Source organism: Macrosteles quadrilineatus, unplaced genomic scaffold (genome assembly GCF_028750875.1).
Source record: "Macrosteles quadrilineatus isolate MER2022 unplaced genomic scaffold, UCM_ALF_1.0 Scaffold_2__2_contigs__length_208266976, whole genome shotgun sequence".
NCBI classification, from domain to species: domain Eukaryota; kingdom Metazoa; phylum Arthropoda; class Insecta; order Hemiptera; family Cicadellidae; genus Macrosteles; species Macrosteles quadrilineatus.
In genome coordinates, this window is record NW_026542595.1 from 144,994,883 (window position 1) to 145,014,835 (window position 19,953).

Sequence of the window (19,953 nt, forward strand, 5' to 3'; positions counted from 1 at the left end):
GGATAACTATCTGGAATAATGGACGTTTCTGCGACCACAAGAAATCATATCGGTCCTTGTCACGATCATGAGAAATCATTAAGATATTGCTGCACTTCAAGGAAATAATCACGGATTTTGTTGTGATCGCGAGAAATAATCACAGATTTTGCCTTGATTGTGAGAAAAAGAAATCGTCACATATTTTGCCTCAAACAAAAAATACGATGTGGCTGCAATCGATAGAAATTATAAAGGAATTCGTCAAAAGGTTTTTAATGAACCAGCAGGTGTAAAGAAGTAAATTAGGCATATTTTGAGCTGGGAGATTTGTACCTGGAAACCTGGAATTGATTTATTTTATTTTGATGGGACGCTGGACCTCACTGCCCCTCACTTTGATGGGGCACTGTACAGGAACTCATTTTACTCAATGATCTACATATTCTGTGTATCAAAGTAATTAACTAAATGATTTGGTTATACAGGGTGATTGATATAAGTGTGCCAGCCGTTTTATTCGAAAACTATAAGAGATATCAAAAAAAGTTAAATGGTAAGTCCCTTGGATTTTTTATTAAAAAAGTTATAGGCCCTAGTCAAGTCAAAAAAATTATTTTAGCCGCCATTTTTCCAATATGGCCGCCAACTTTGATTTTTCTTATGGAACACCCTGTATTTTATGATGTATTCTGGTAGAAAAAGTAATTTTAAGACGATTTTATTCTTGTGATTATTTTCATAAACCTAACCGTTTCAAAGATAATAATGGTTTAAGTTGTGAAATTTTTAATGGTTTTCGAACAAAACAGCTGGCATGCTTGCTTAGGCCTTTATCAAAACTCTTTCTCATGCAGAAATTTCAAAACTTTAACCATTATTATCTTTGAAACGGTTAGGTTCATGAAAAAAATCACAAGAATAAAATCGTCTTAAAATTACTTTTTCTACCAGAATACATCATAAAATACAGGGTATTCCATAAGAAAAATCCAAGTTGGCGGCCATATTGGAAAAATGGCGGCTAAAATAATTTTTTTGACTTGACTATAATTTTTATGATAAAAAATCCAAGGGACTTACCATTTAACTTTTTTTGATATCTCTTATATTTTTCGAATAAAACGGCTGGCACACTTATATCAATCACCCTGTATTTTGAGTTTGTTAAATATTTGATCAACCTATATTTTAAACCAGCTAGAAAAAAATTAATATGATTGGTTTTATTTCAGGCATGTTGGGATAGGAGTCTCGGTCTGTGATGCTACATGTTAAAGACTGTACGAGCCACTTTTACAGTGAACTCAGCCGCAAGTTTGTAAACAAAACTATTTTCTGTGTATAGTTATGTGGATATCATCACACCAGCACAAGACACATTTTAATTGTGATTTCACAGTGACGAATCTCAGACATATAATGACAACAAAAATACTGAAGGAGTGTCAATTTATCACACAACCTTTTTGATAGCTTTTCAAAAGGTAAAGCTGAAGAGGAGAGTGAATGTACATTTCAATTTTTAAGTGTTACATACTGTAATAGTATTCTACCCGTTGTAATATTTAATGTTTTTAATGTATGTATTAAATAGAATTATGTATCATACAACTAATGGCTCAACACTCAATACTAAAATACTACATCATATTAAAATAATGAACATTAGATTAGATCTAACTGTTGTAGATGTTCTAAAAAGAGAAAAATATTCATTGTAAATAATTAAACATATAAGTGTTGTTTCAAGTGTATGTTCAAAGACTTTTATGATTTATTTATTTATAGTTTTTAAACAGATTGTCAAACTATGGTTGTGTTATAATTTGGTAGAATTAGGTAAATTATGTAAGTTAACTTTAAGTGGAAATAAATGGTATTAACTGTTATTCATTCGTTTCCAATTATTGACAAAGTATATTTTTGATGTTATTCCATTTGGTAGCGCATGAATGTCTTCAATGTACCTATTTAACAATTTAAACATTTGTATACAAAAGGCTCAAATAGTGCATTGATGATAAAAACATTATTATGAGCAGTTAATCCAAAGTATTGTTTTTCTTATCTATCTTCAGTACTTATTCATCTGCAGGAATTGACATTTGCTCACAAGTTATTAGGATTTCTGAGTCTTTCAAAAACCAAGTGATTTACGATCTTATTGTTCTGTGTTTTTCAAACTTCTTAAATTGTATTTGGATTTTTTTTTTTTACTTGTAAATATATATTCACCCAAGAACAATATTTACAAAAAAAATTTTGTGATGCTCTAAATATAATGCATTTAAGAAGTCTAGATCACAGAGGATTGGATATGAGAAAACTAATTTGAGAGACTGAGAACTTAGGAATCAAGTGAGACTTGAAGTAGTAGCAAGTTTCGTGAAATTAGTATTACAAGGGTTATTCTGATGGTAAGGAACGTTTCTGTGCCTCCATTTTCAGGCCCTTTCTACAATTTTTGGACTGAACATTCATTCACTATGTTCTTTTTGTACATTTCACACACTTGACAATAAATTTCTATATATTTTAAGCGTTTGATCTTTTTTAAGTGTTTGATCAACTATACACCTTATTAAAGACTGCCCCTTAAAACTAGCCGGATTTCCAATTTCTGAACACATTTTCAACTTAAATATTGCAACAATGGGGAGCCAACGACACTTCCGTGCAATTGCGGGACAGTCATTGAGGTGGCAAAATGTCTGTTCTAGAATGTGTTCAGCTTGTGTCCAGTAAAAGGAACGTTCCTTACTTTCTAAATATCCCTCATCTTTTTTTTATAAAGGTACTAAAGTTTTGATTTTCAAGGAGAATAATGTTTTGACAAATTTAGCTAGGATTTGCAGGGATTTAGAGGTTAGTGTTCAAGAATGTACTAAATAAAACCTCAATGTAAGAAAGCACATATATTTATTTCTAAGATAAATACAAACAGATTCAGTTCTATATCAAAATTATAAAACAACAATTTGGTCAAGGCACTTAACAATACAATTTACCAAGAGCCGTAGACAATAAAACATTCTGTGATGAATTCTTTGGCCGTTGCTCTTTGACACAACTAATATAAAGTTAAATATTGACACGTTCGAGAGAAAGCTTAATAATTGGAATATAAATATTGATGTCTTCTAATACTGTATTATGTTTTAAACCTTTAATTTTATCTTTCTAACAATTACAAATATAAATAATAACTACATCACCATTTCTAAGGTACTATGCATGTAAAATAACAGTGTATACAAAGCTTATCACAATATAAATAATTTGTACTTTTTGGAATCGTGATTTGTATGAAGTTATTTCGTTTTCTCATTATGCAAACAATGGAATAATTGAAAAAGGGGCTGCCTCTTCAATTCTGATACAATATGCCTTAATTATGTTTATATTAATGAATGTCAAGTTTTAATAGTGACTGGTAATGATTGGACAGGTCATCTTTAAAATACTCTTTACCGAAACATCCATGCATTACAACCCGATAGCATAACAACCGTAACTAAAACATATTTCAATCATATGACTACTTAAGCTTATTTCGCATATAAACATACAATAAGCTAAACATATATAGTACACATGTACAAGGGAAATAACCTCTACTGATTTTAGATGTGGAAAAACATTTTAATGCAATTTGAATTAACTCAAGATGGTAAATTTAAATCTAACACACCGTGAAGTTTCACATAGTGGACCAAATAAATATGATTTATTACAGGTTTTTTTAGTAAAGATCATACAATTGGAAATATTTTCTGATGATTCTAGTTTCTCAATAGTGCCGACTTATGTCTAAGTATTTGTGCTGTCTACAAAGCATATATACAGAGGGTGATGAATATTGAATAGGTTAATTAATTACTGTAATAAAAAAGCATTTGGTCCCATTCCTATAGTAAACTGTACAAGGGCTTTACACTATGTGTTTTTATTTGAGCTGGAAATAATTTCAACCCAAAAATCCGTTTGATAAAAAAGTGGCAAAAACCACAAATGGGAATGTTTATATCAGATCATCGTATGTATTTGGATGCTTACCATAACTTTGTGTTATTTACACTTTTTTAACAGCTATTTCAACTATTTTTGGTAACACAAAATAAATCTACAATCTATAACAATTTTCACTTAACATATGAACGACTCTCAGAAAAGAATCGTTCAAATTGTCTCTTTATTTGGTATGTCTGTGTAAGTCTCTCGAGAACAAAATTTGATTCTGTTTTCGGAGACGGAATCACAAAGTGGCAACACTCGAGTGTTTACTTGTCGTCGTCGTAGTTCTGTAAGGTTTTGCACAGACAGAACGACAGGAACACTGTGAAAAGCTCTACGAAGATGACAGCGAGTACAACCCAGATCACTGTGTTTATATGGTCCAGAACCCAGTTCAGCACAGTCTTGTAACACCCCTGTAAAATAACACAAGAATAAAACTAATCTGTATAAACAAAAATTTTATCCACAGGGGGCTACTGGGGGGGGGGGACGGAAAACATCAGTTTCTGATCAGGTTTCAAATTATTTGTCACAATCCCATACCTAGGTCTGTTTAACCTTCCCATCTTTAAATATCATTTGTCTCCTGAATTTCACTGAAAAAGATACCAGACTCTTCACTATACCTTCTACAGTAATAGAAGTTCAAGTTTGTAAAAGTTTTTGAGGTATTGTAAAATTGCAACTTTAGTGGTGAGAAATTAATTTTCAACAGCCACAGTCAAATTCTATGAAGATTTGCCTAGAATTGTAATTTTTCCGCAATGGCTTTCAAGTGGTGTAGCTTTATGAATGGTTATTGGATTACTTTATAAATTGATAGTATAGCGATTTGATAAAAAAATTTGTTTAATCTTGATGGTAGATTTTTATTTTAATTTTTTTTAGAATCATTCATAAAACATTCTTGATATGCATATTTCACAATAAATTTAAAAGATTATCAAGAAAAGTAATAAAATATCAACATAAAAATTTAATTTACTCACAGACATTGTATTAAAGGCCTACATTAACAACATGTTTTTGGAAAGACTAATTTTATGTAATTTTCTTTACATTGACCTCACACTTGTGATCTTGCCCAAGAAAGTTGAGGCTAAAGAGTCTGGGCAACGTTGAATAGATTCGAGAGAATTGCACATCAAATATTTACCTTTCTCTTCTCAAAACCACACTTTGTTGGTTTATTGACTGCATGTAGCCTACGACACTATTATAACAATATTTCATCTTACCCAATATCTATTTACCAATCATTTCCCTTCACTACTGTTTCATTGTTTGCTAGTTATAACTATTTTAGTAGTTTGATGATAGCTTTTTATAATATGTGATGTGGAAAGCGAAAAGGGACCTCTTGTCGGCGATGCAAAATTTTCAGTATGGCAGATTTAAGTAATTAATGTCAAAAATATCAAAATTCGGGTTGTTATCGATTGTTATACCTCATTTATCATAGAGCAGGACAGTATCGGTTGAAATATAGAATTGAAGACAACTTTTATGTGACATAAAAGGTTGAAATAAAACATTTCGTTAGCCTCTGCACGGTCTGAGAAAAGGTACCTCTTGTTGCTCAATGTTATTTCGCCATAATGAAAAGAGGTCCCATTTCTAATATTCACTTTATAAACATATTTTAGTCCAAAAAATGAATTGTCCTGCATTCTAGAGGAAATTTAGTGAACTACAACAAAGTTCAGTGTGCGGAGAATAAAATATTTCACAAATTTTGCGGTCCCGACAAGAGGTAGCTTTTCTTATCTTATGGAGAAATAACATAGGGCCGACAAGAGGTCCCTTTTCTGAAATGTGATTTTTACAACATGCTTCTATAAAACAATTATTTAAATGAAAACCATCGAGAGTTACGACAAAAATAGGTTTTGCCTCCAAAGAGGACATTATACGCTTTCTTTTGATACCAAAATCTCTTCTTAAATACGAAAAAAACTGTTTTTATGCATACTTTAAATTTTCAAAAGTGTTTTTCTCAAAATGACCCTTTTCTATAACAAAATTTCAAAGTCTTATAACTTAAACACAAAAAATCACAGATGCATGGGACTTGCACCAAGTGATTCAGAATTTAATAAGGAATTCAAATATGTATATATGTATATCAAAAATTCCCGACAAGAGGTCTCTATTCGCTTTCCATCACATATGAAGATTACAGATTGTTAAAAAATATTTTTGGTAGAGGATGAAACTATTCAGTCTTGACCAATATCACGGTATTCATCATAGTAAATTATATAGCAAGAACAATAGTAGAACCTTGTGGAAAAATTATATAGCTGAACTATTTATTACTGGTAGTTATTAATCATGTAGGGTTGCTGCAACTACCCAAAGCGCTATGTTTTCAAACTCATTGCAAATCCTACCAGCAAAGAAAAATTCAGTAAATCAATGAACTAGGTACTTCAAAAGCCTGTCTTAATGGTTTTGTACTATACAATTAATTCAACTTTGTTTTCATTACTGTTTTGATGCAGACAAACCTTGCATGGTTTGTTATCTTCTGTTTTCTCAGGGCCGATTTACCGAATAGGCACGGTAGGCACGTGCCTAGGGCGCGAGGCAATTGGCTTTTTTGGGGGGCGCCAAAAATTTGGAAATTAAAAAAAAATTCGTGGTAGTATTTGCATAATATCGCGGTAAACTTCTGATAACCACTCGCGGCCGTGTAGGCATCGTAATCGTCTCCCGCGTTTGCAGCAAGATTCTTACTATTTTCTGCAGTCAGGTCGTTTGGACATAAAATTATCGTCTTCCATGATCGAGGCAATATAAGAACGTATCCCGCAGTCGTGAGGAGATTATTATCATCTACCGCAAATGAGGCAAAATTCTGATATTTACCCGCGGTCGTGAGGACATTATCATCGTCTTCCCTGATCGCGGCAATATTCTGATCATCCCTCGTGGCCGTGTAGAAATAGTTATTATATCTCCCGCGGTCCTGTAGATATCGTACGTATCCCGCAGTCATGAATCCATGGTAATCGTCTCCAGCGATTGCGGCAAAATTTTAATCATGTCCTGCAGTTTTGTGGAGATCATCATCGTCTTCCACGATCGCGGCAAAGTTCTGATCATCCCTCGCGGCCGTGTGTAGACATTTATTATTGTCTCCCCCGGTCACGGAAACGTCACTGTTGTCATGCGCGATCACGGAAACGTCACTGTTGTCATGAGCGATCACGGTAAATTGAAAACTCCAGGTAGGAATACAAAATTCACGGTTCAAAGATCTCCCGCATGATTCCCGGATTTCCCGGTCGATATACACCCTGTTATATACAGGGTGGCTGAAAAGTAACTTGCACCCCCACTTAACTTTTCAACCATTTGAGATATTTGAAATCGGTTTGCGGCAACCTTCTTAGATATGACGGGCTACAATAATTATGGTCAATTTTGAAAATTTTGCCCTTAGGGGTAGCGGGGGTAGGGGATAGCTAAAAATTTTCAAATAGCAAGTATAGTCGAGTTTGGTATCATTTTGTAGGTCTTGATGAAACATAACAATTAAAGAAAATAGAAATCGGACCATTAATAACAAAATGGCAGCTAAAAATGATTGAGACAATGGTTATTCAAAGTAATTTTGCGCTGCCATTTTGTTATTAATGGTCCGATTTCTATTTTCTTTATGTTAATTGTTATGTTTCATCAAGACCTACAAAATGATACCAAACTCGACTATACTTGCTATTTGAAAATTTTGAGCTACTCCCTACCCCCGCTACCCCTAAGGGCAAAATTTTCAAAACTGACCGTGATTATTGTAGCCCTTCATTTCCAAACAAGTTGCCGCAAACCGATTTCAAATATCTCAAATAGGCCTAGTTAAAAAGTTAGGGAGGGTGCAAGTTAATTTGTTTGCCACCCTCATGGTTATTTGGATTTGAAACGTTTTAGGGCGCCATTTTGTTATTAGTGAGCCGATTTTGGTTTTCTTTATGTTGATGTTCATGTTTCGTCAAAACCTGTAAAATGATACCAAACTTGACTATACTTGTCATTTGAAAATTTTGAGCTGCCTCTTACCCCCGCTAAAATTAAAAAAGCTAAGGGCTAAGGGCAAAATTTTCAAAATTGACCATAATTATTGTTGCCCTTCATATCTAAGAAAGTTGCCGCAAACCGATTTCAAATATCTCAAATGGTTGAAAAGTTAAGTGGGGGTGCAAGTTACTTTTCAGCCACCCTGTATATATTGCAAAGGGGCGCTACTATTAGACGTGCCTAGGGCGCTGACAGGGTCAAAAACGGGCCTGTGTTTTCTCATAAATTTAACCATCTTTGGTTAATTGACAAACTTAATACAATTGATGAGAAGTACAGTAGGTACTTACAGTCATGTAATATGAGTTGACCGAGGAAGGGTTCTGTGTACAGTTGGGAAACTTGGGAGTAAACCTGCGATAATCTCCTTCCAGAACGCAACACGCTGCAGGCATTACCTGCGTTGAGTTTTCTTCTTTGAATTTTTCTTCAAAGTCTTCGAAGCTGTCCACTCCACAACAGGACATCTGATAAGAAAACATAATTTAGGTTTAAAAAAAATTGTGGTAGCCTGTGATTTCTGTTCTGCTGGTCCAATTGTGTTCCATGGATGTTTTTTTAAGGACGCAACAATTTTCATAAAAATTAGTCAGGAATATTATAAATTAAAAATACATAATACCGCCAAGTTTAAACTTTTTAAGTCCTTGTAATGTTTTAACTTCTATAGTTTTGTACTGATAAACTATATTCGACATTATGCTCTTGAAGTGCAAGATTAATTATGTTTGAAATTGAACTGATGAAAAATGTTCAATAAATTAGAGTCTTATAAAGTAAGCAGGCATTTATACAATAAAAATGATGCAATATGTATATTTATGATTTGTTGCTGCAATTGTCCTTAACTTACTTAGACATTATTTTATGAGAACTTATAAAAACCCAAACAAATCAATATTGTCTACTTCTGGTACATTTGTATATTGTGGTTTGAATACTTATATAAATTCACTTTCATTGGCTGAGGTTTGAATCCCAGGTGTGATAGTTTTACTCATTTAATCTAGCAATCCTTCAGCTTACAAATCTGCCTGAAGCAGTTTAGTGTACTGAACTGAAGAGTTCATGCTAGCTTTTGGATATTTCAGTAGACACCCCATGTATATGGACCAGCTTTCCCCAAGTTTTTATTTAAAACTACGACAGCAGAGTTCTGTGAGCCGGCACAGAAAACATACTACGAGCCAGTCACAGATTGACTAGTGTCTGAAATTACATTTTCTATCTCATTGTTTGTTACTTAGATAGTTTATATGACTTAAAAGATGATAAAGCTTACTATAATTTGTGCTATAGTTTTACTTCATTGTCTGCATATTCAACAGAAATCGGTAATTTTCATCACCCAATCTATTGGTGGCTCACTTAAACTTGACCAATTTTATTTTTAATAGAATGCCTAGTTGTATAAATAGTCAAAGATATGGACCAGCTTTAGCCAATATTTTGTTCAAATTAAACAAAATTGGACAAGCCATTCACAGAGAGCTTATCAAAATTATATTTTCTCCCTAAGTTTTCATTACAGTAATATTAAAGTTGATATGACATAAAATATGCTGTATGTAAAGCTGCCCTTTTAGTGCGGCTGGGAAAAAGTTTATGTATTCTACAGAAATCCGTAATCAACATCATTTTGTCGATGGGTCAATATTCTTCGTTAATTTTATTCTAAAACTGGCTACTACTTAAACATCGGAATGGAATGTCTAGTTCCCTCAATATTTAAAACTTGTACCTACATACTCTGTAGGTAATACACATTTACTTGTACATATTTGTTATGTACCTGAGCCATGAGGACGTTCCACATGAGAGAAACAGCGTCCGACTTGTTACGTTGTGGAGTGTAGTAGTCCTGGATAGTGTTCTGTAGGAATTTGCGTGTCTCATTTTCAGCCTGCAAGTTCAACATTTGATTTTATAACTAGTTTTAATTTTGGACGTGATTTGGAAAAGCCACTTGTACATTTAACCTGTTTTATCAAGGATATAATTTTTTTTTTTTTTAATAGAGAAAATGATCGTGGGGGCAAAATATAACAAATCATAAATGAAACGATTACACACTTATTAAACAATTAGATTGTACTTTGTTTCCCAAAGTACAATCTATTGAGAAATATTTATACAAATTGGGGAAATTAAACTTTTTTTAAATGATTAACAAAAGCAGAAAATCATAAAGCTTGAGTATTGGTTTTGTTGAATTTTTTTTAGGGAATTCCATAACTTCAAAAAACTATTTCTTTGAGAGGATATCATAATTAATCATCAAGGATCTTTCTTACCTTCGCTCTGTAAGCAATAGCCATTCCTGCTGCTGTGATCTCCAAAATCAATATAAGAACCAGCATAATCCCATACTGAAAAAATATTAAATATTAGGAATATATTTTAAAAACAAATTATTAGACAAAAACTATTGTCAAAATATTTTGTCAACCCAATATTAAAGTAGATAACAATATTTTTTACATAATAGCATTGACTATTAATAGGTAACCAATTTCTAACTGTACTTGCGAATTTAATTTGAATATTCATAGATGAGAATGGGTGTTTTGTTGATGATCTGCTGGTGTTGTCTGGTGTCTAGTGTATGTTCTAGTGTCTAGTGTATGTTCTAGTGTCTAGTGTATGTTCTAGTGTCTAGTGTATGTTCTAGTGTCTAGTGTATGTTCTAGTGTCTAGTGTATGTTCTAGTGTCTAGTGTATGTTCTAGTGTCTAGTGTATGTTCTAGTGTCTAGTGTATGTTCTAGTGTCTAGTGTATGTTCTAGTGTCTAGTGTGTTGTCTGTTAGTTCCCACAGTCTCACTGTGTCGGCGACATGGTCCTGTAACCTTCACGCTTCATGCTTTCTTTTGTCCTAACACACGTCTCTAGTCCTTACTACTGTGACAGGCTGAAGGTTAAATAGATCAGTGTAATTAAAGATAGATCAAAGTGAAATTAATTAAGAATTACCGGTAATATCGGTATCAGGCTAATATGTTAACTAATGCATTTTGTTAAAACTTTACATGTGCTGAAATTTACAATTATTTATATGCATACAGTATTTCTATTTCCATTTGGATTTTATCTAGCCAATGGCCGATTGTTAAAAAAAAACAACAATTTCAGAAATTTTGCTGAAATTGCCCTATCGCCTGGCCAGGTAGTCCCTACGGTTGGGGGAAAAAGAGAATTATTTTTGTCCAGGTGTCCTGTCGTCAGTGACTGCAGTATTCTAAAAATGCAGTTGACTACTTTTCCTGCCAAGTCACAATTGTTTCTGTACCAAAATACCAACTTAACCTAACCTAAAATAAGCTAGTAACTCCTGATATTGGTGGTAGTTTGGTAGTTATTAGAAGACTTGTCACTGACAGAAAGCATGGACAACAATGATTCCCTTTTTGTACCTGGCCGGGCTCTCGGGGCAACGACCTATTGTCTTTTTTTAATTGCTATTCCAAAATTCAACAATTTTCTTTTTTCTATTTGACAGCAACTTAGCAGACGCACAGGTAGCACTGCCTATGTCTGCTAGTTCCTTTATTTTATTGTTATAATTTTTGGCTTTATTAAAACTCGTATAAAATATTTTAGTGACAAAAGTCTCTGTCTATTATACTTTATTTAGTTATAATCACAGCTTGTAGCCTATGTTTTTTTGGAATAAACTATATTCATTCATTCATTCATTCATTCATTTCAGCATTTCTGGTATGGCGAGGCAACCGACCCTTCTTGATGCTCTGAACCGAGCAGGGCAGTTTCGTTGTCCCCGTCCGTTTTGGGTAATCGACTCTCTACTGTATTGATTCGTTTTACAGGTAGCCTACAAAAGTTAATTGGCTTTCATTATAACTTTTCGCCGATTATGGTACTTTCCTGTTAAACATTCATTAATATCGATGATTTTCTCGATATATCGGTATTTTTGTTTTCCTATACGATGCATTAATTACAAATTGACAACTGATCTTGTTTAGGCTAAAATATAGTCTATTATATGACTATATTTGGCCGATCGTTACGTGTATGGGAGGCATAAAATCCGATTGCGTACCATAAAGAGCCACTTTCGCTCCCAGTGATGAAAACTACATTGTAATTTCTTCCAAAAAATACATCAGCTTCAAAATACCGAAGGCCTACATGGAATAGAAAGTTGTTCAAGCTTTACAACTGCTTTGCTAATGAAAACTGTCGGCTCTTTTTAACGTTACATTGTTCATTTTTTATCCCATTAATCCGGCTCACTTGGTCAAGATATACCTCATTCGGGATAAAATTCCAATTAAACTCATAATTTAATCAAACTCATTGATTTGTCAATATCTGTTGCTGACAAAGGCAGATTTTGTATTTTAAAAAGAAATATAATATTCTTGAGAAATTCCACATCATCAACATCATACATAGCCTATTAAATCGTCGTTGTAAAACATTGCTTATGAATTAACCTTAGACCTCTTATAGAAAACTGAACCAGAGTAAAGGAATATACCAATCATAATCTAGAATTAATCAAATTATTTCCACAATTAATTTTAACTGTTTAAATACAAGCGGTGCACCCAATTGATAACGCTACAAAACTGGGCTCATTCGTTATACTTTGACAGCTGAAACTGAAGCTGTTCATAATTGAAATTGAATCGTATTTTCTCAATAAATAAATCCCGCTTATAGACGAAATTTGTTTGGTTCTAAAGTCAAAAGTGAGTCTATACTAAAACAATATCTCGGATGTGTTCTTTTTATTTTGTAATTTATTTATAAACGAAAGTCCATCATTTTTTTGTTTCGACTCCCCACTGCCACCTATTTGAAAACTAAAATAAATAATAAAGACATTTGAAGCTGTCTTTTAGTAAATTTTCTTACACCGCAGCAAGAATGGCTGTTTTTAATGTGTGCTCGCAATGTAGTGCGAAATTAATTCTTTTTTATCCCTGAGCTGGAAAAAAGAATCAGCTGCAATAGTTGAGAAAATCAGCTGTACGCCCAACAGTCACAAGAAGGCAAGTGTAGGGTGCAGTGTGTGTTAGCAGGCAACAGTTCATCTGGCAAGCCCTACAAATCCATTAGACACAGTTTGCGTTCACACGATCCTATAGTTTGGCCAAATTACACTTTGTACACTTCCGGTACCGTTGGTGACCGTGCTATGGTGCTATAGTACTGACAACGCACGAGTTACATCTGTTGACAAGTTGGATTTGAACAGTCCCTGCCTGGATGTATCAAATACCTGTCTGGATTTACCAATTCCCTTTGTGGATTTATCAAGCATTTGGAAATTAGCTACAGACGTTACAATGTGCTAATAAACATACCACACTGCCGTTGAAGAAGTAAAATTTATAACCAACAAAAATGTAGTTTTTCAAACTGTATTCAATATTTTATTTATTTGTTAGTGACAACTTGTGTTCAAATTCAGTCAATTTATAACCTTCATACCAGAGATCGCCCACTGGTAAAACTCGACCAATAGTTATAATATATCTGACTATTGGGCGAAGTGGCACTTAGCTGCACACGACAGAAATGTTGACGCACGAGCAGTAGGGCGTGTGTAGAAAGTTTATCGTGTTCAGTAAATGCAGTTTGCACTCTTGTTACACATTACATTTTCCTACAGTTACTATAAATCATATGAATAATTAGTCTTTCAAACACTGTAAAACACGCTTTAAGGTTGACGAAAATCTTCATATTTTTCTTTATGGCGGTGTTTATGGTGGGGTTTAAACAGCGACCACACAAATTTCGTTATCTACGGTGGTTTTAAACACTTTGCAAGCCAAGCGTTCATAGTAGAACAACAGATTAAAAAAAGAGAAGAAATCAGTTAGTAGGCATTATTATTAGATGTCTAGTAGATCTGTGACAATGGAAGGACATGGTACAACTACAACCCTGTTCAACCGTTAAATCAACCCGGAGGTAGGAAGATCTGTCTGCCTAAATCTTCAATGAGTTTATACAGGGTGAATGATATAAGTGTGCCAGCCGTTTTATTCGAAAACTATAAGAGATATCAAAAAAAGTTAAATAATAAGTGCCTTGGATTTTTTATTTAAAAAATTGTAGTCAAGTCAAAAAAATTATTTTTTCACCACACTATGATGTTTTTGGCTGTATTACATATAGGCCAGTCAAATCGTACATAAAAAGAGGCTAAAATCGCAAAGCGTGATGTATTGCTGCATTTTTAATATGTTGTTGGGACCAGTTAGGGTAACTCAAAACCAAGTTTGCAGCTTCGAGATCCCTGTGCTCCCTGCGTAATAAGTAAAATATTACAAAATCAATGTATTATTTTTAGTTTTTGGTCTATAACTTATTAACAGTGCATTTTTCTTAATACTACTCAAATGTAATAATTAAAGTATATAAAATGTCCAACAATTTGAGCACAGTTTCATTTTTGTGTGTCAAATAGTTTTTGAGTAATGATTTTTCAAATATTACAAATTTGTTTCAGTAATTACCATAAATTACGTTTTTCCTGGGTTCGACCCACCAAAATTGTGTAATACCCATATTATGGCAGAATTCTTATAAAATGCTTTTGTGGTAAATTTTATTGGCTTTCGTTTTATCACAAAACTAAGTCTCTACCTCCAGCACTTTTCTGAAAACTATACAAATAATAATTTATGAATATCACGTTTTTTTCATTTAACGAGTTTAACCTGTTTTTACAACACGTGTAAGTTATTAAGAGTTAGATAAACAAAATTTACTATGCTCTAGCTAATTAAAAAAAAATATAATATAAATTTGTATAAGAAAAACTTACAGTACCGGTAAATATTTCCAACGCAGAAAATGATCAAATATATCGGTCTCGGCACTAAGCCTTACCGTACCACCTACGGTAATAACTACTTCCTATCAGTAAGTAAAACAGAAGAATATATGTTAAATTAGTGTTTTATTTCTATTAGACTTGTTTTCTTTATGTTAAGTTATAGATATAGTTTTTGACGCCATTCCATGTACAATATGAAATAAAGACGATTTGATTTGTTTTGAACACAATCGTTGCGTAAACTACAACGGTATATCATTTTTAGCTGTTTCAAATATTTATATGATGCATTTTAACTACAATAGCATCTTTTCCGAGAGCCTGAGACGACCTCCTGTTGTTGGGTCAACCTTGTTCACTGGTTAAAAGGACAAGGACGTCACTTCAGGATTTTGTTTTAAACAAATGGAAAAATGACTTTGTTAAGTTAAAATGTTAAAAAATAAGCTGTGTTTTGATCTGCTATTTAAATATCATTATTTATACACAGCCAGGACTGATTTACTTTTTCGACTTCAAATTCCCAGAGGTCAAAAACGCCTTCATTCAAGTTTATCTAAATGTGTGTGTATGTCCATCACGTTACTAGAGTAAAACTCATCCAATTTTGATTAAATTATATGCAAATGTTATTCTTACGTCCGAACGAGTTTGCGAACCAGTATGATCGTACTAAAGGGAACGGGTTTTTATGGGATTAAAATAGGTTTCCCTATTATCGCCCTAAAAATTCCTCCTTAGGAAGCTGGAGAAAAGTGCCTAATTGCTTTGTATGGTGGCAACACATTTCACGATGAATTAGAAAACCTTTGGTTCCGCCTGTTTGTAAAGGCAGCAGCCAGCGCTAAGGTAAACTTATCACGCTTGCCCCCACCCAAGATGCAGCTTCCTTCCACTCATTTCGAGCATACCACCAAGTGCAAAAATGGTTAGGGATTGATAAGAATTCCACAGAGTGGGGTTGGTCAAAATAGCACAGCAAGATTGGTTCCAGTGACAACAACATGCAGTCCAGCTCCATCCAACCTTCTGAAACTAATTTCATGTAGGTGCAAAAAGGGATGCTCGGGTGCTTGCACATGTCGGAAGGCCGGGCTAAAGTGTTCACCATTATATGTACTCCTTGCTCTGCTAAGAATTGCCAAAATGTCACATAACCATTTATTGAAGAGGATGAAGATGACCCTGGCGATATGTATGTCTTTACCCGATGAGTTTGAATCAGAATACTAGAAATGTATACCTTGCCTTCAGTGTCCAAAAAGCCAAAATACTAATTTTAAAAATTTGTTGTCATAATTTATCTTTAAATATAACTTTTAACCTTAAATATGTTTTTTCCTTATTTCGTTTTTATCACTTAATGGTTGGGGACATTATTTCAACTCATTAAATAAAAAAATCTTGATATTCATAAATTATTATTTGTATAGTTTACAGAAAAGTGTTGAAGGTACAGACTTGGCTTTGTGATAAAACGAAAGCCAATAAAATTTACTACAAAAGCAGTTTTTAATAATTCTGCCATAATATGGGTACTACACAATTTTTGTGGGTCCAACCCAGGAAAAATTTAAATTATTGTAATTACTTTAAAACATTTGTAATATTTGAAAAATCATTGCTCAAAAGCTATTTAACACACAGAAATGAAACTGTTCTTAAATTGTTGGAAATCTTATGTACTTTAATTATTACATTTGAGTAGTATTAAGAAAAATGCACTGTTAATAAGTTATAGAGCAAAAACTAAAAATAATGCATTAATTTTGTAATATTTTACTTATTACGCGGGGAGCACAGGGATCTCGAAGCTGCAAACTTGGTTTTGAGTTACCCTAACTGGTCCCAACAACATATTAGAAATGCAGCAATACATCACGCTTTGCGATTTTATTGTCCAATTTGACTGGCCTAATACGTTAATTGGTGGCTGAAAGTTACGTTTTGCTGGCTATGCCAGCTGTCGCCAATTTGGGGACCGAGCAGGTTTTTACAGGCCGGGGCCGCAATATCAGCTGTCCGCTTACTTAATTAAAACGTGAATGCGTTTTAAATACACAATCAAAATCCATAGCATTGCAATATAGAATTGTGTTATTGTCACCGTTGCCTAGCAACTATTTATTTATATTTTTTGCTGATTCCTCAAATTATTTCTTCACATAACCTTAAAGTTGTAGTTATGTTGACGATCAGTGTGCATTATAGTGGTGAATAGTGGTAATAGGGTGTAGTGTGGTGAAAAATAGCGTTCGTACCACGGACCGAAATGGTTTTGCAGCTCTCGATCGATTTAAGTTCTCGACTTCGTCTCGAACTTAAAAACTATCTCGAGCCGGCAAAACCTCATTTTCGGCCCTAGGTACGAAATATACTATAGCCGTCATTTTTCCAATATGGCCACCAACTTGGATTTTTCTTATGGAACACCCTGTATTTTATGATGTATTCTGGTAGAAAATGTAATTATAAGACGATTTTATTCTTGTGATTTTTTCCATAAACCTAAACCGTTTCAAAGATAATAATGGTTAAAGGTTAAAGTTTTGAAATTGTTGCATGAGAAAGAGTTTCGATAAAGGCCTAAGCAAGCATGCCAGCTGTTTTATTTGAAAACCATTCAAAATTTCACAACTTAAACCATTATTATCTTTGAAACGGTTAGGTTTATGAAAAAAATCACAAGAATAAAATCGTCTTATAATTACATTTTCTACCAGAATACATCATAAAATACAGGGTGTTCCGTAAGAAAAATCCAAGTTGGCGGCCATATTGGAAAAATGGCGGCTAAAATAATTTTTTTATTCTGACTACAATTTTTTTAATAAAAAATCCAAGGCACTTGCCATTTAACTTTTTTTGATATCTCGTATAGTTTTCGAATAAAACGGCTGGCACACTTATATCAATCACCCTGTATGTTCCTTTGAAAATATTAAATCTATATATAAAGCCAAAAGTACCCATGAATTTTTGAGAAAACTACAAGTCACACCCTTATGCATAAACCATATACTTAAAATGTTCGTCATGACGAGAAACCTTGCGCAAAACTATCCATTATGACGTAAATTGCTCTTTAAGGTCGTAATTCCTTTCTAAAGGGAACTTTTCATGTACCTAATGTTAAAAATACCTCAGCTGTACTTATTTGTTTGTTATTCTTTCGATTTATTACCTTATTAAAATCAGGTTTTTACTGTATTTTGAGTATTTCAGGTTAACTTAAGCAATCAATAGTTTTTTGGTTTTATTAATACTTATGATGTCAAACGGGGTGAAGCCCGTGGGTAACAGCTAGTTTATAGTAGTGGTTACTTTGACAGTAGATCTGCCATTGATATGAAACATTCCAACAACCTACTGTGTACTTCGAGGGGCGGGATTGCGTATTGTTACCAAACACCTGATAACCCTACGAAAAAATCAACCAGTTTGTTTACGGCTCATCTGATTTCCACCGGACACAGGTCTACCAACCCACGGCCTCAGGTAACCTGACAATGCTACCAACCTCGACGTGTAACTTGACACTGTCTGCTCCTCGTCGACGGTGGTCAGGATACGTTCCCTAGGGTCACACCGCTGACTATACTGAGTGTTCTGAGTAGGTTGACTATAGGATTATAAAGACATTATATTTGTTTCAACCATTATCTCGACATCACTCAAAAACGTTTATTAAAAATAAGTGATTTATGCATGTCAGTTCCACATACCGTGACAGCAGATTGCAGGACACCCCCTCCCCCTCTCCCCCCTCTATACCTTGATTGCTGTGGGAAGTCACGGGTTGCTCTAGCGGGAAACATTATCCAGCTTCCCACTCGCCTATTCCCCTCACTTTAGCTTCATTGCCAGATCTACTGAACTGCCGCCGCCGCGCCGCCTGTCAGAATATACCTTCAAATTGTCAATATTTGGGGCCACAGTAACGTGTAGGGGCTCTTACATACAAGTTTGCTACATGCTCTTGTATCTTAATTGGATGTTTTTTTTGTTTAAAGGAATTGGTCGAGCCCAGGTTCCCAGCCACAGGTTTTTGTACATGCCACAGGTTTAAGGGGTGAAGAGGGGGGGGGGGTTGCCCTGGTTCCCAGGTTCCAGGTTGGTAACTATCGAACGACGAACGTTGACATTTAAATTTGCGTTATTAATTATTTTTTGTTTTATTGTTTACTAGCAGAGTACCCGTACTTCGTACGAGGTTGGCATATAAGTTTAAAATGCTTATTGCAGTTACACTCAAGCTTTGCGTTTGCAATGGGGGAGGACAAAGTTTGATACAATTTGCGTCTTAAAATTGAAGGTATACTAATGGTATTACCAACTACCATAGCCATAATGTCCTACCACTTCACCTAAACAATAAAAAAATTATTACGAATTCATAAAAAATCACAAATTATTCATAACATTAAAAATATAAACATAACTGTAAACAATCCTACTTCGACAGTTCTCATTGTATATCACAGTTTTTGTTTTTGCTTAGTTCAAATTAGCTGTTTACATAAATGCAAATAAAATTATAGTGCTGCACACTGTTGGTAAATCTTATAACATTTAATGCTTTTGTATATCATAGAACCAACTTTTTTAGTTGAAACAGCTTACTAAATTCTTTACTTCCCTTTAAATATGAATACTCATAAGGTTAACATGGGGAACTACAGAGCCACCGGGGCAGAGCCCGAAAGGATTTTTGAGATATGAATATGCCTATATGTTAATCGGGAATGAGAACTATCATCATGCCAAATTTCAGCCCAATCCGTCCAGTGGTTTATGCGTGATTGAACTTCAAACAAACAAACAAACAAACACACAAACTTTCACATTTATAATATTAGTAAGATTGTATCAATCGTCGGCGTTATTATTGATTACCCAATAAATAATGGTATCCAGTTAAAATCGACCACGCAACTTTCAGATTTAAAGGGGAGCACTTTGACCACTCAGATACCCAGACCTCTATCAGTAAGTGTTTATTTTAAATAGTCATCATTTATCATGCCTTGAATGACATTTTTTAAATATAATCAAC

At 33.9% G+C, this 19,953-nt stretch overlaps 2 protein-coding genes across 4 annotated transcripts in view; one reads left to right on the forward strand and one right to left on the reverse strand.

Annotated features, from left to right (window-relative positions):
- LOC128986455 (mediator of RNA polymerase II transcription subunit 14-like) overlaps positions 1–1,852 on the forward strand; it is a 36,096-nt gene extending 34,244 nt beyond the window's left edge. For all 3 annotated transcript variants that reach the window (XM_054406833.1, XM_054406834.1, XM_054406835.1), the window contains one exon: positions 1,215–1,852. The gene's annotated coding sequence lies outside the window, so the exon portion shown is untranslated. The remainder of the gene's footprint in view (positions 1–1,214) is intronic.
- A 1,032-nt stretch (positions 1,853–2,884) lies between these two features.
- Positions 2,885–19,953, reverse strand: part of LOC128987222 (tetraspanin-18-like) — a 105,598-nt gene continuing 88,529 nt past the window's right edge. The window contains exons 5-8 of the mRNA XM_054407971.1: positions 10,374–10,448; positions 9,872–9,982; positions 8,370–8,546; positions 2,885–4,412 (exon numbers count right to left, since the gene is read on the reverse strand). Of these exons, the coding sequence (XP_054263946.1) occupies positions 4,263–4,412; positions 8,370–8,546; positions 9,872–9,982; positions 10,374–10,448 (513 nt within the window). The 3' untranslated portion in view covers positions 2,885–4,262. The remainder of the gene's footprint in view (positions 4,413–8,369; positions 8,547–9,871; positions 9,983–10,373; positions 10,449–19,953) is intronic.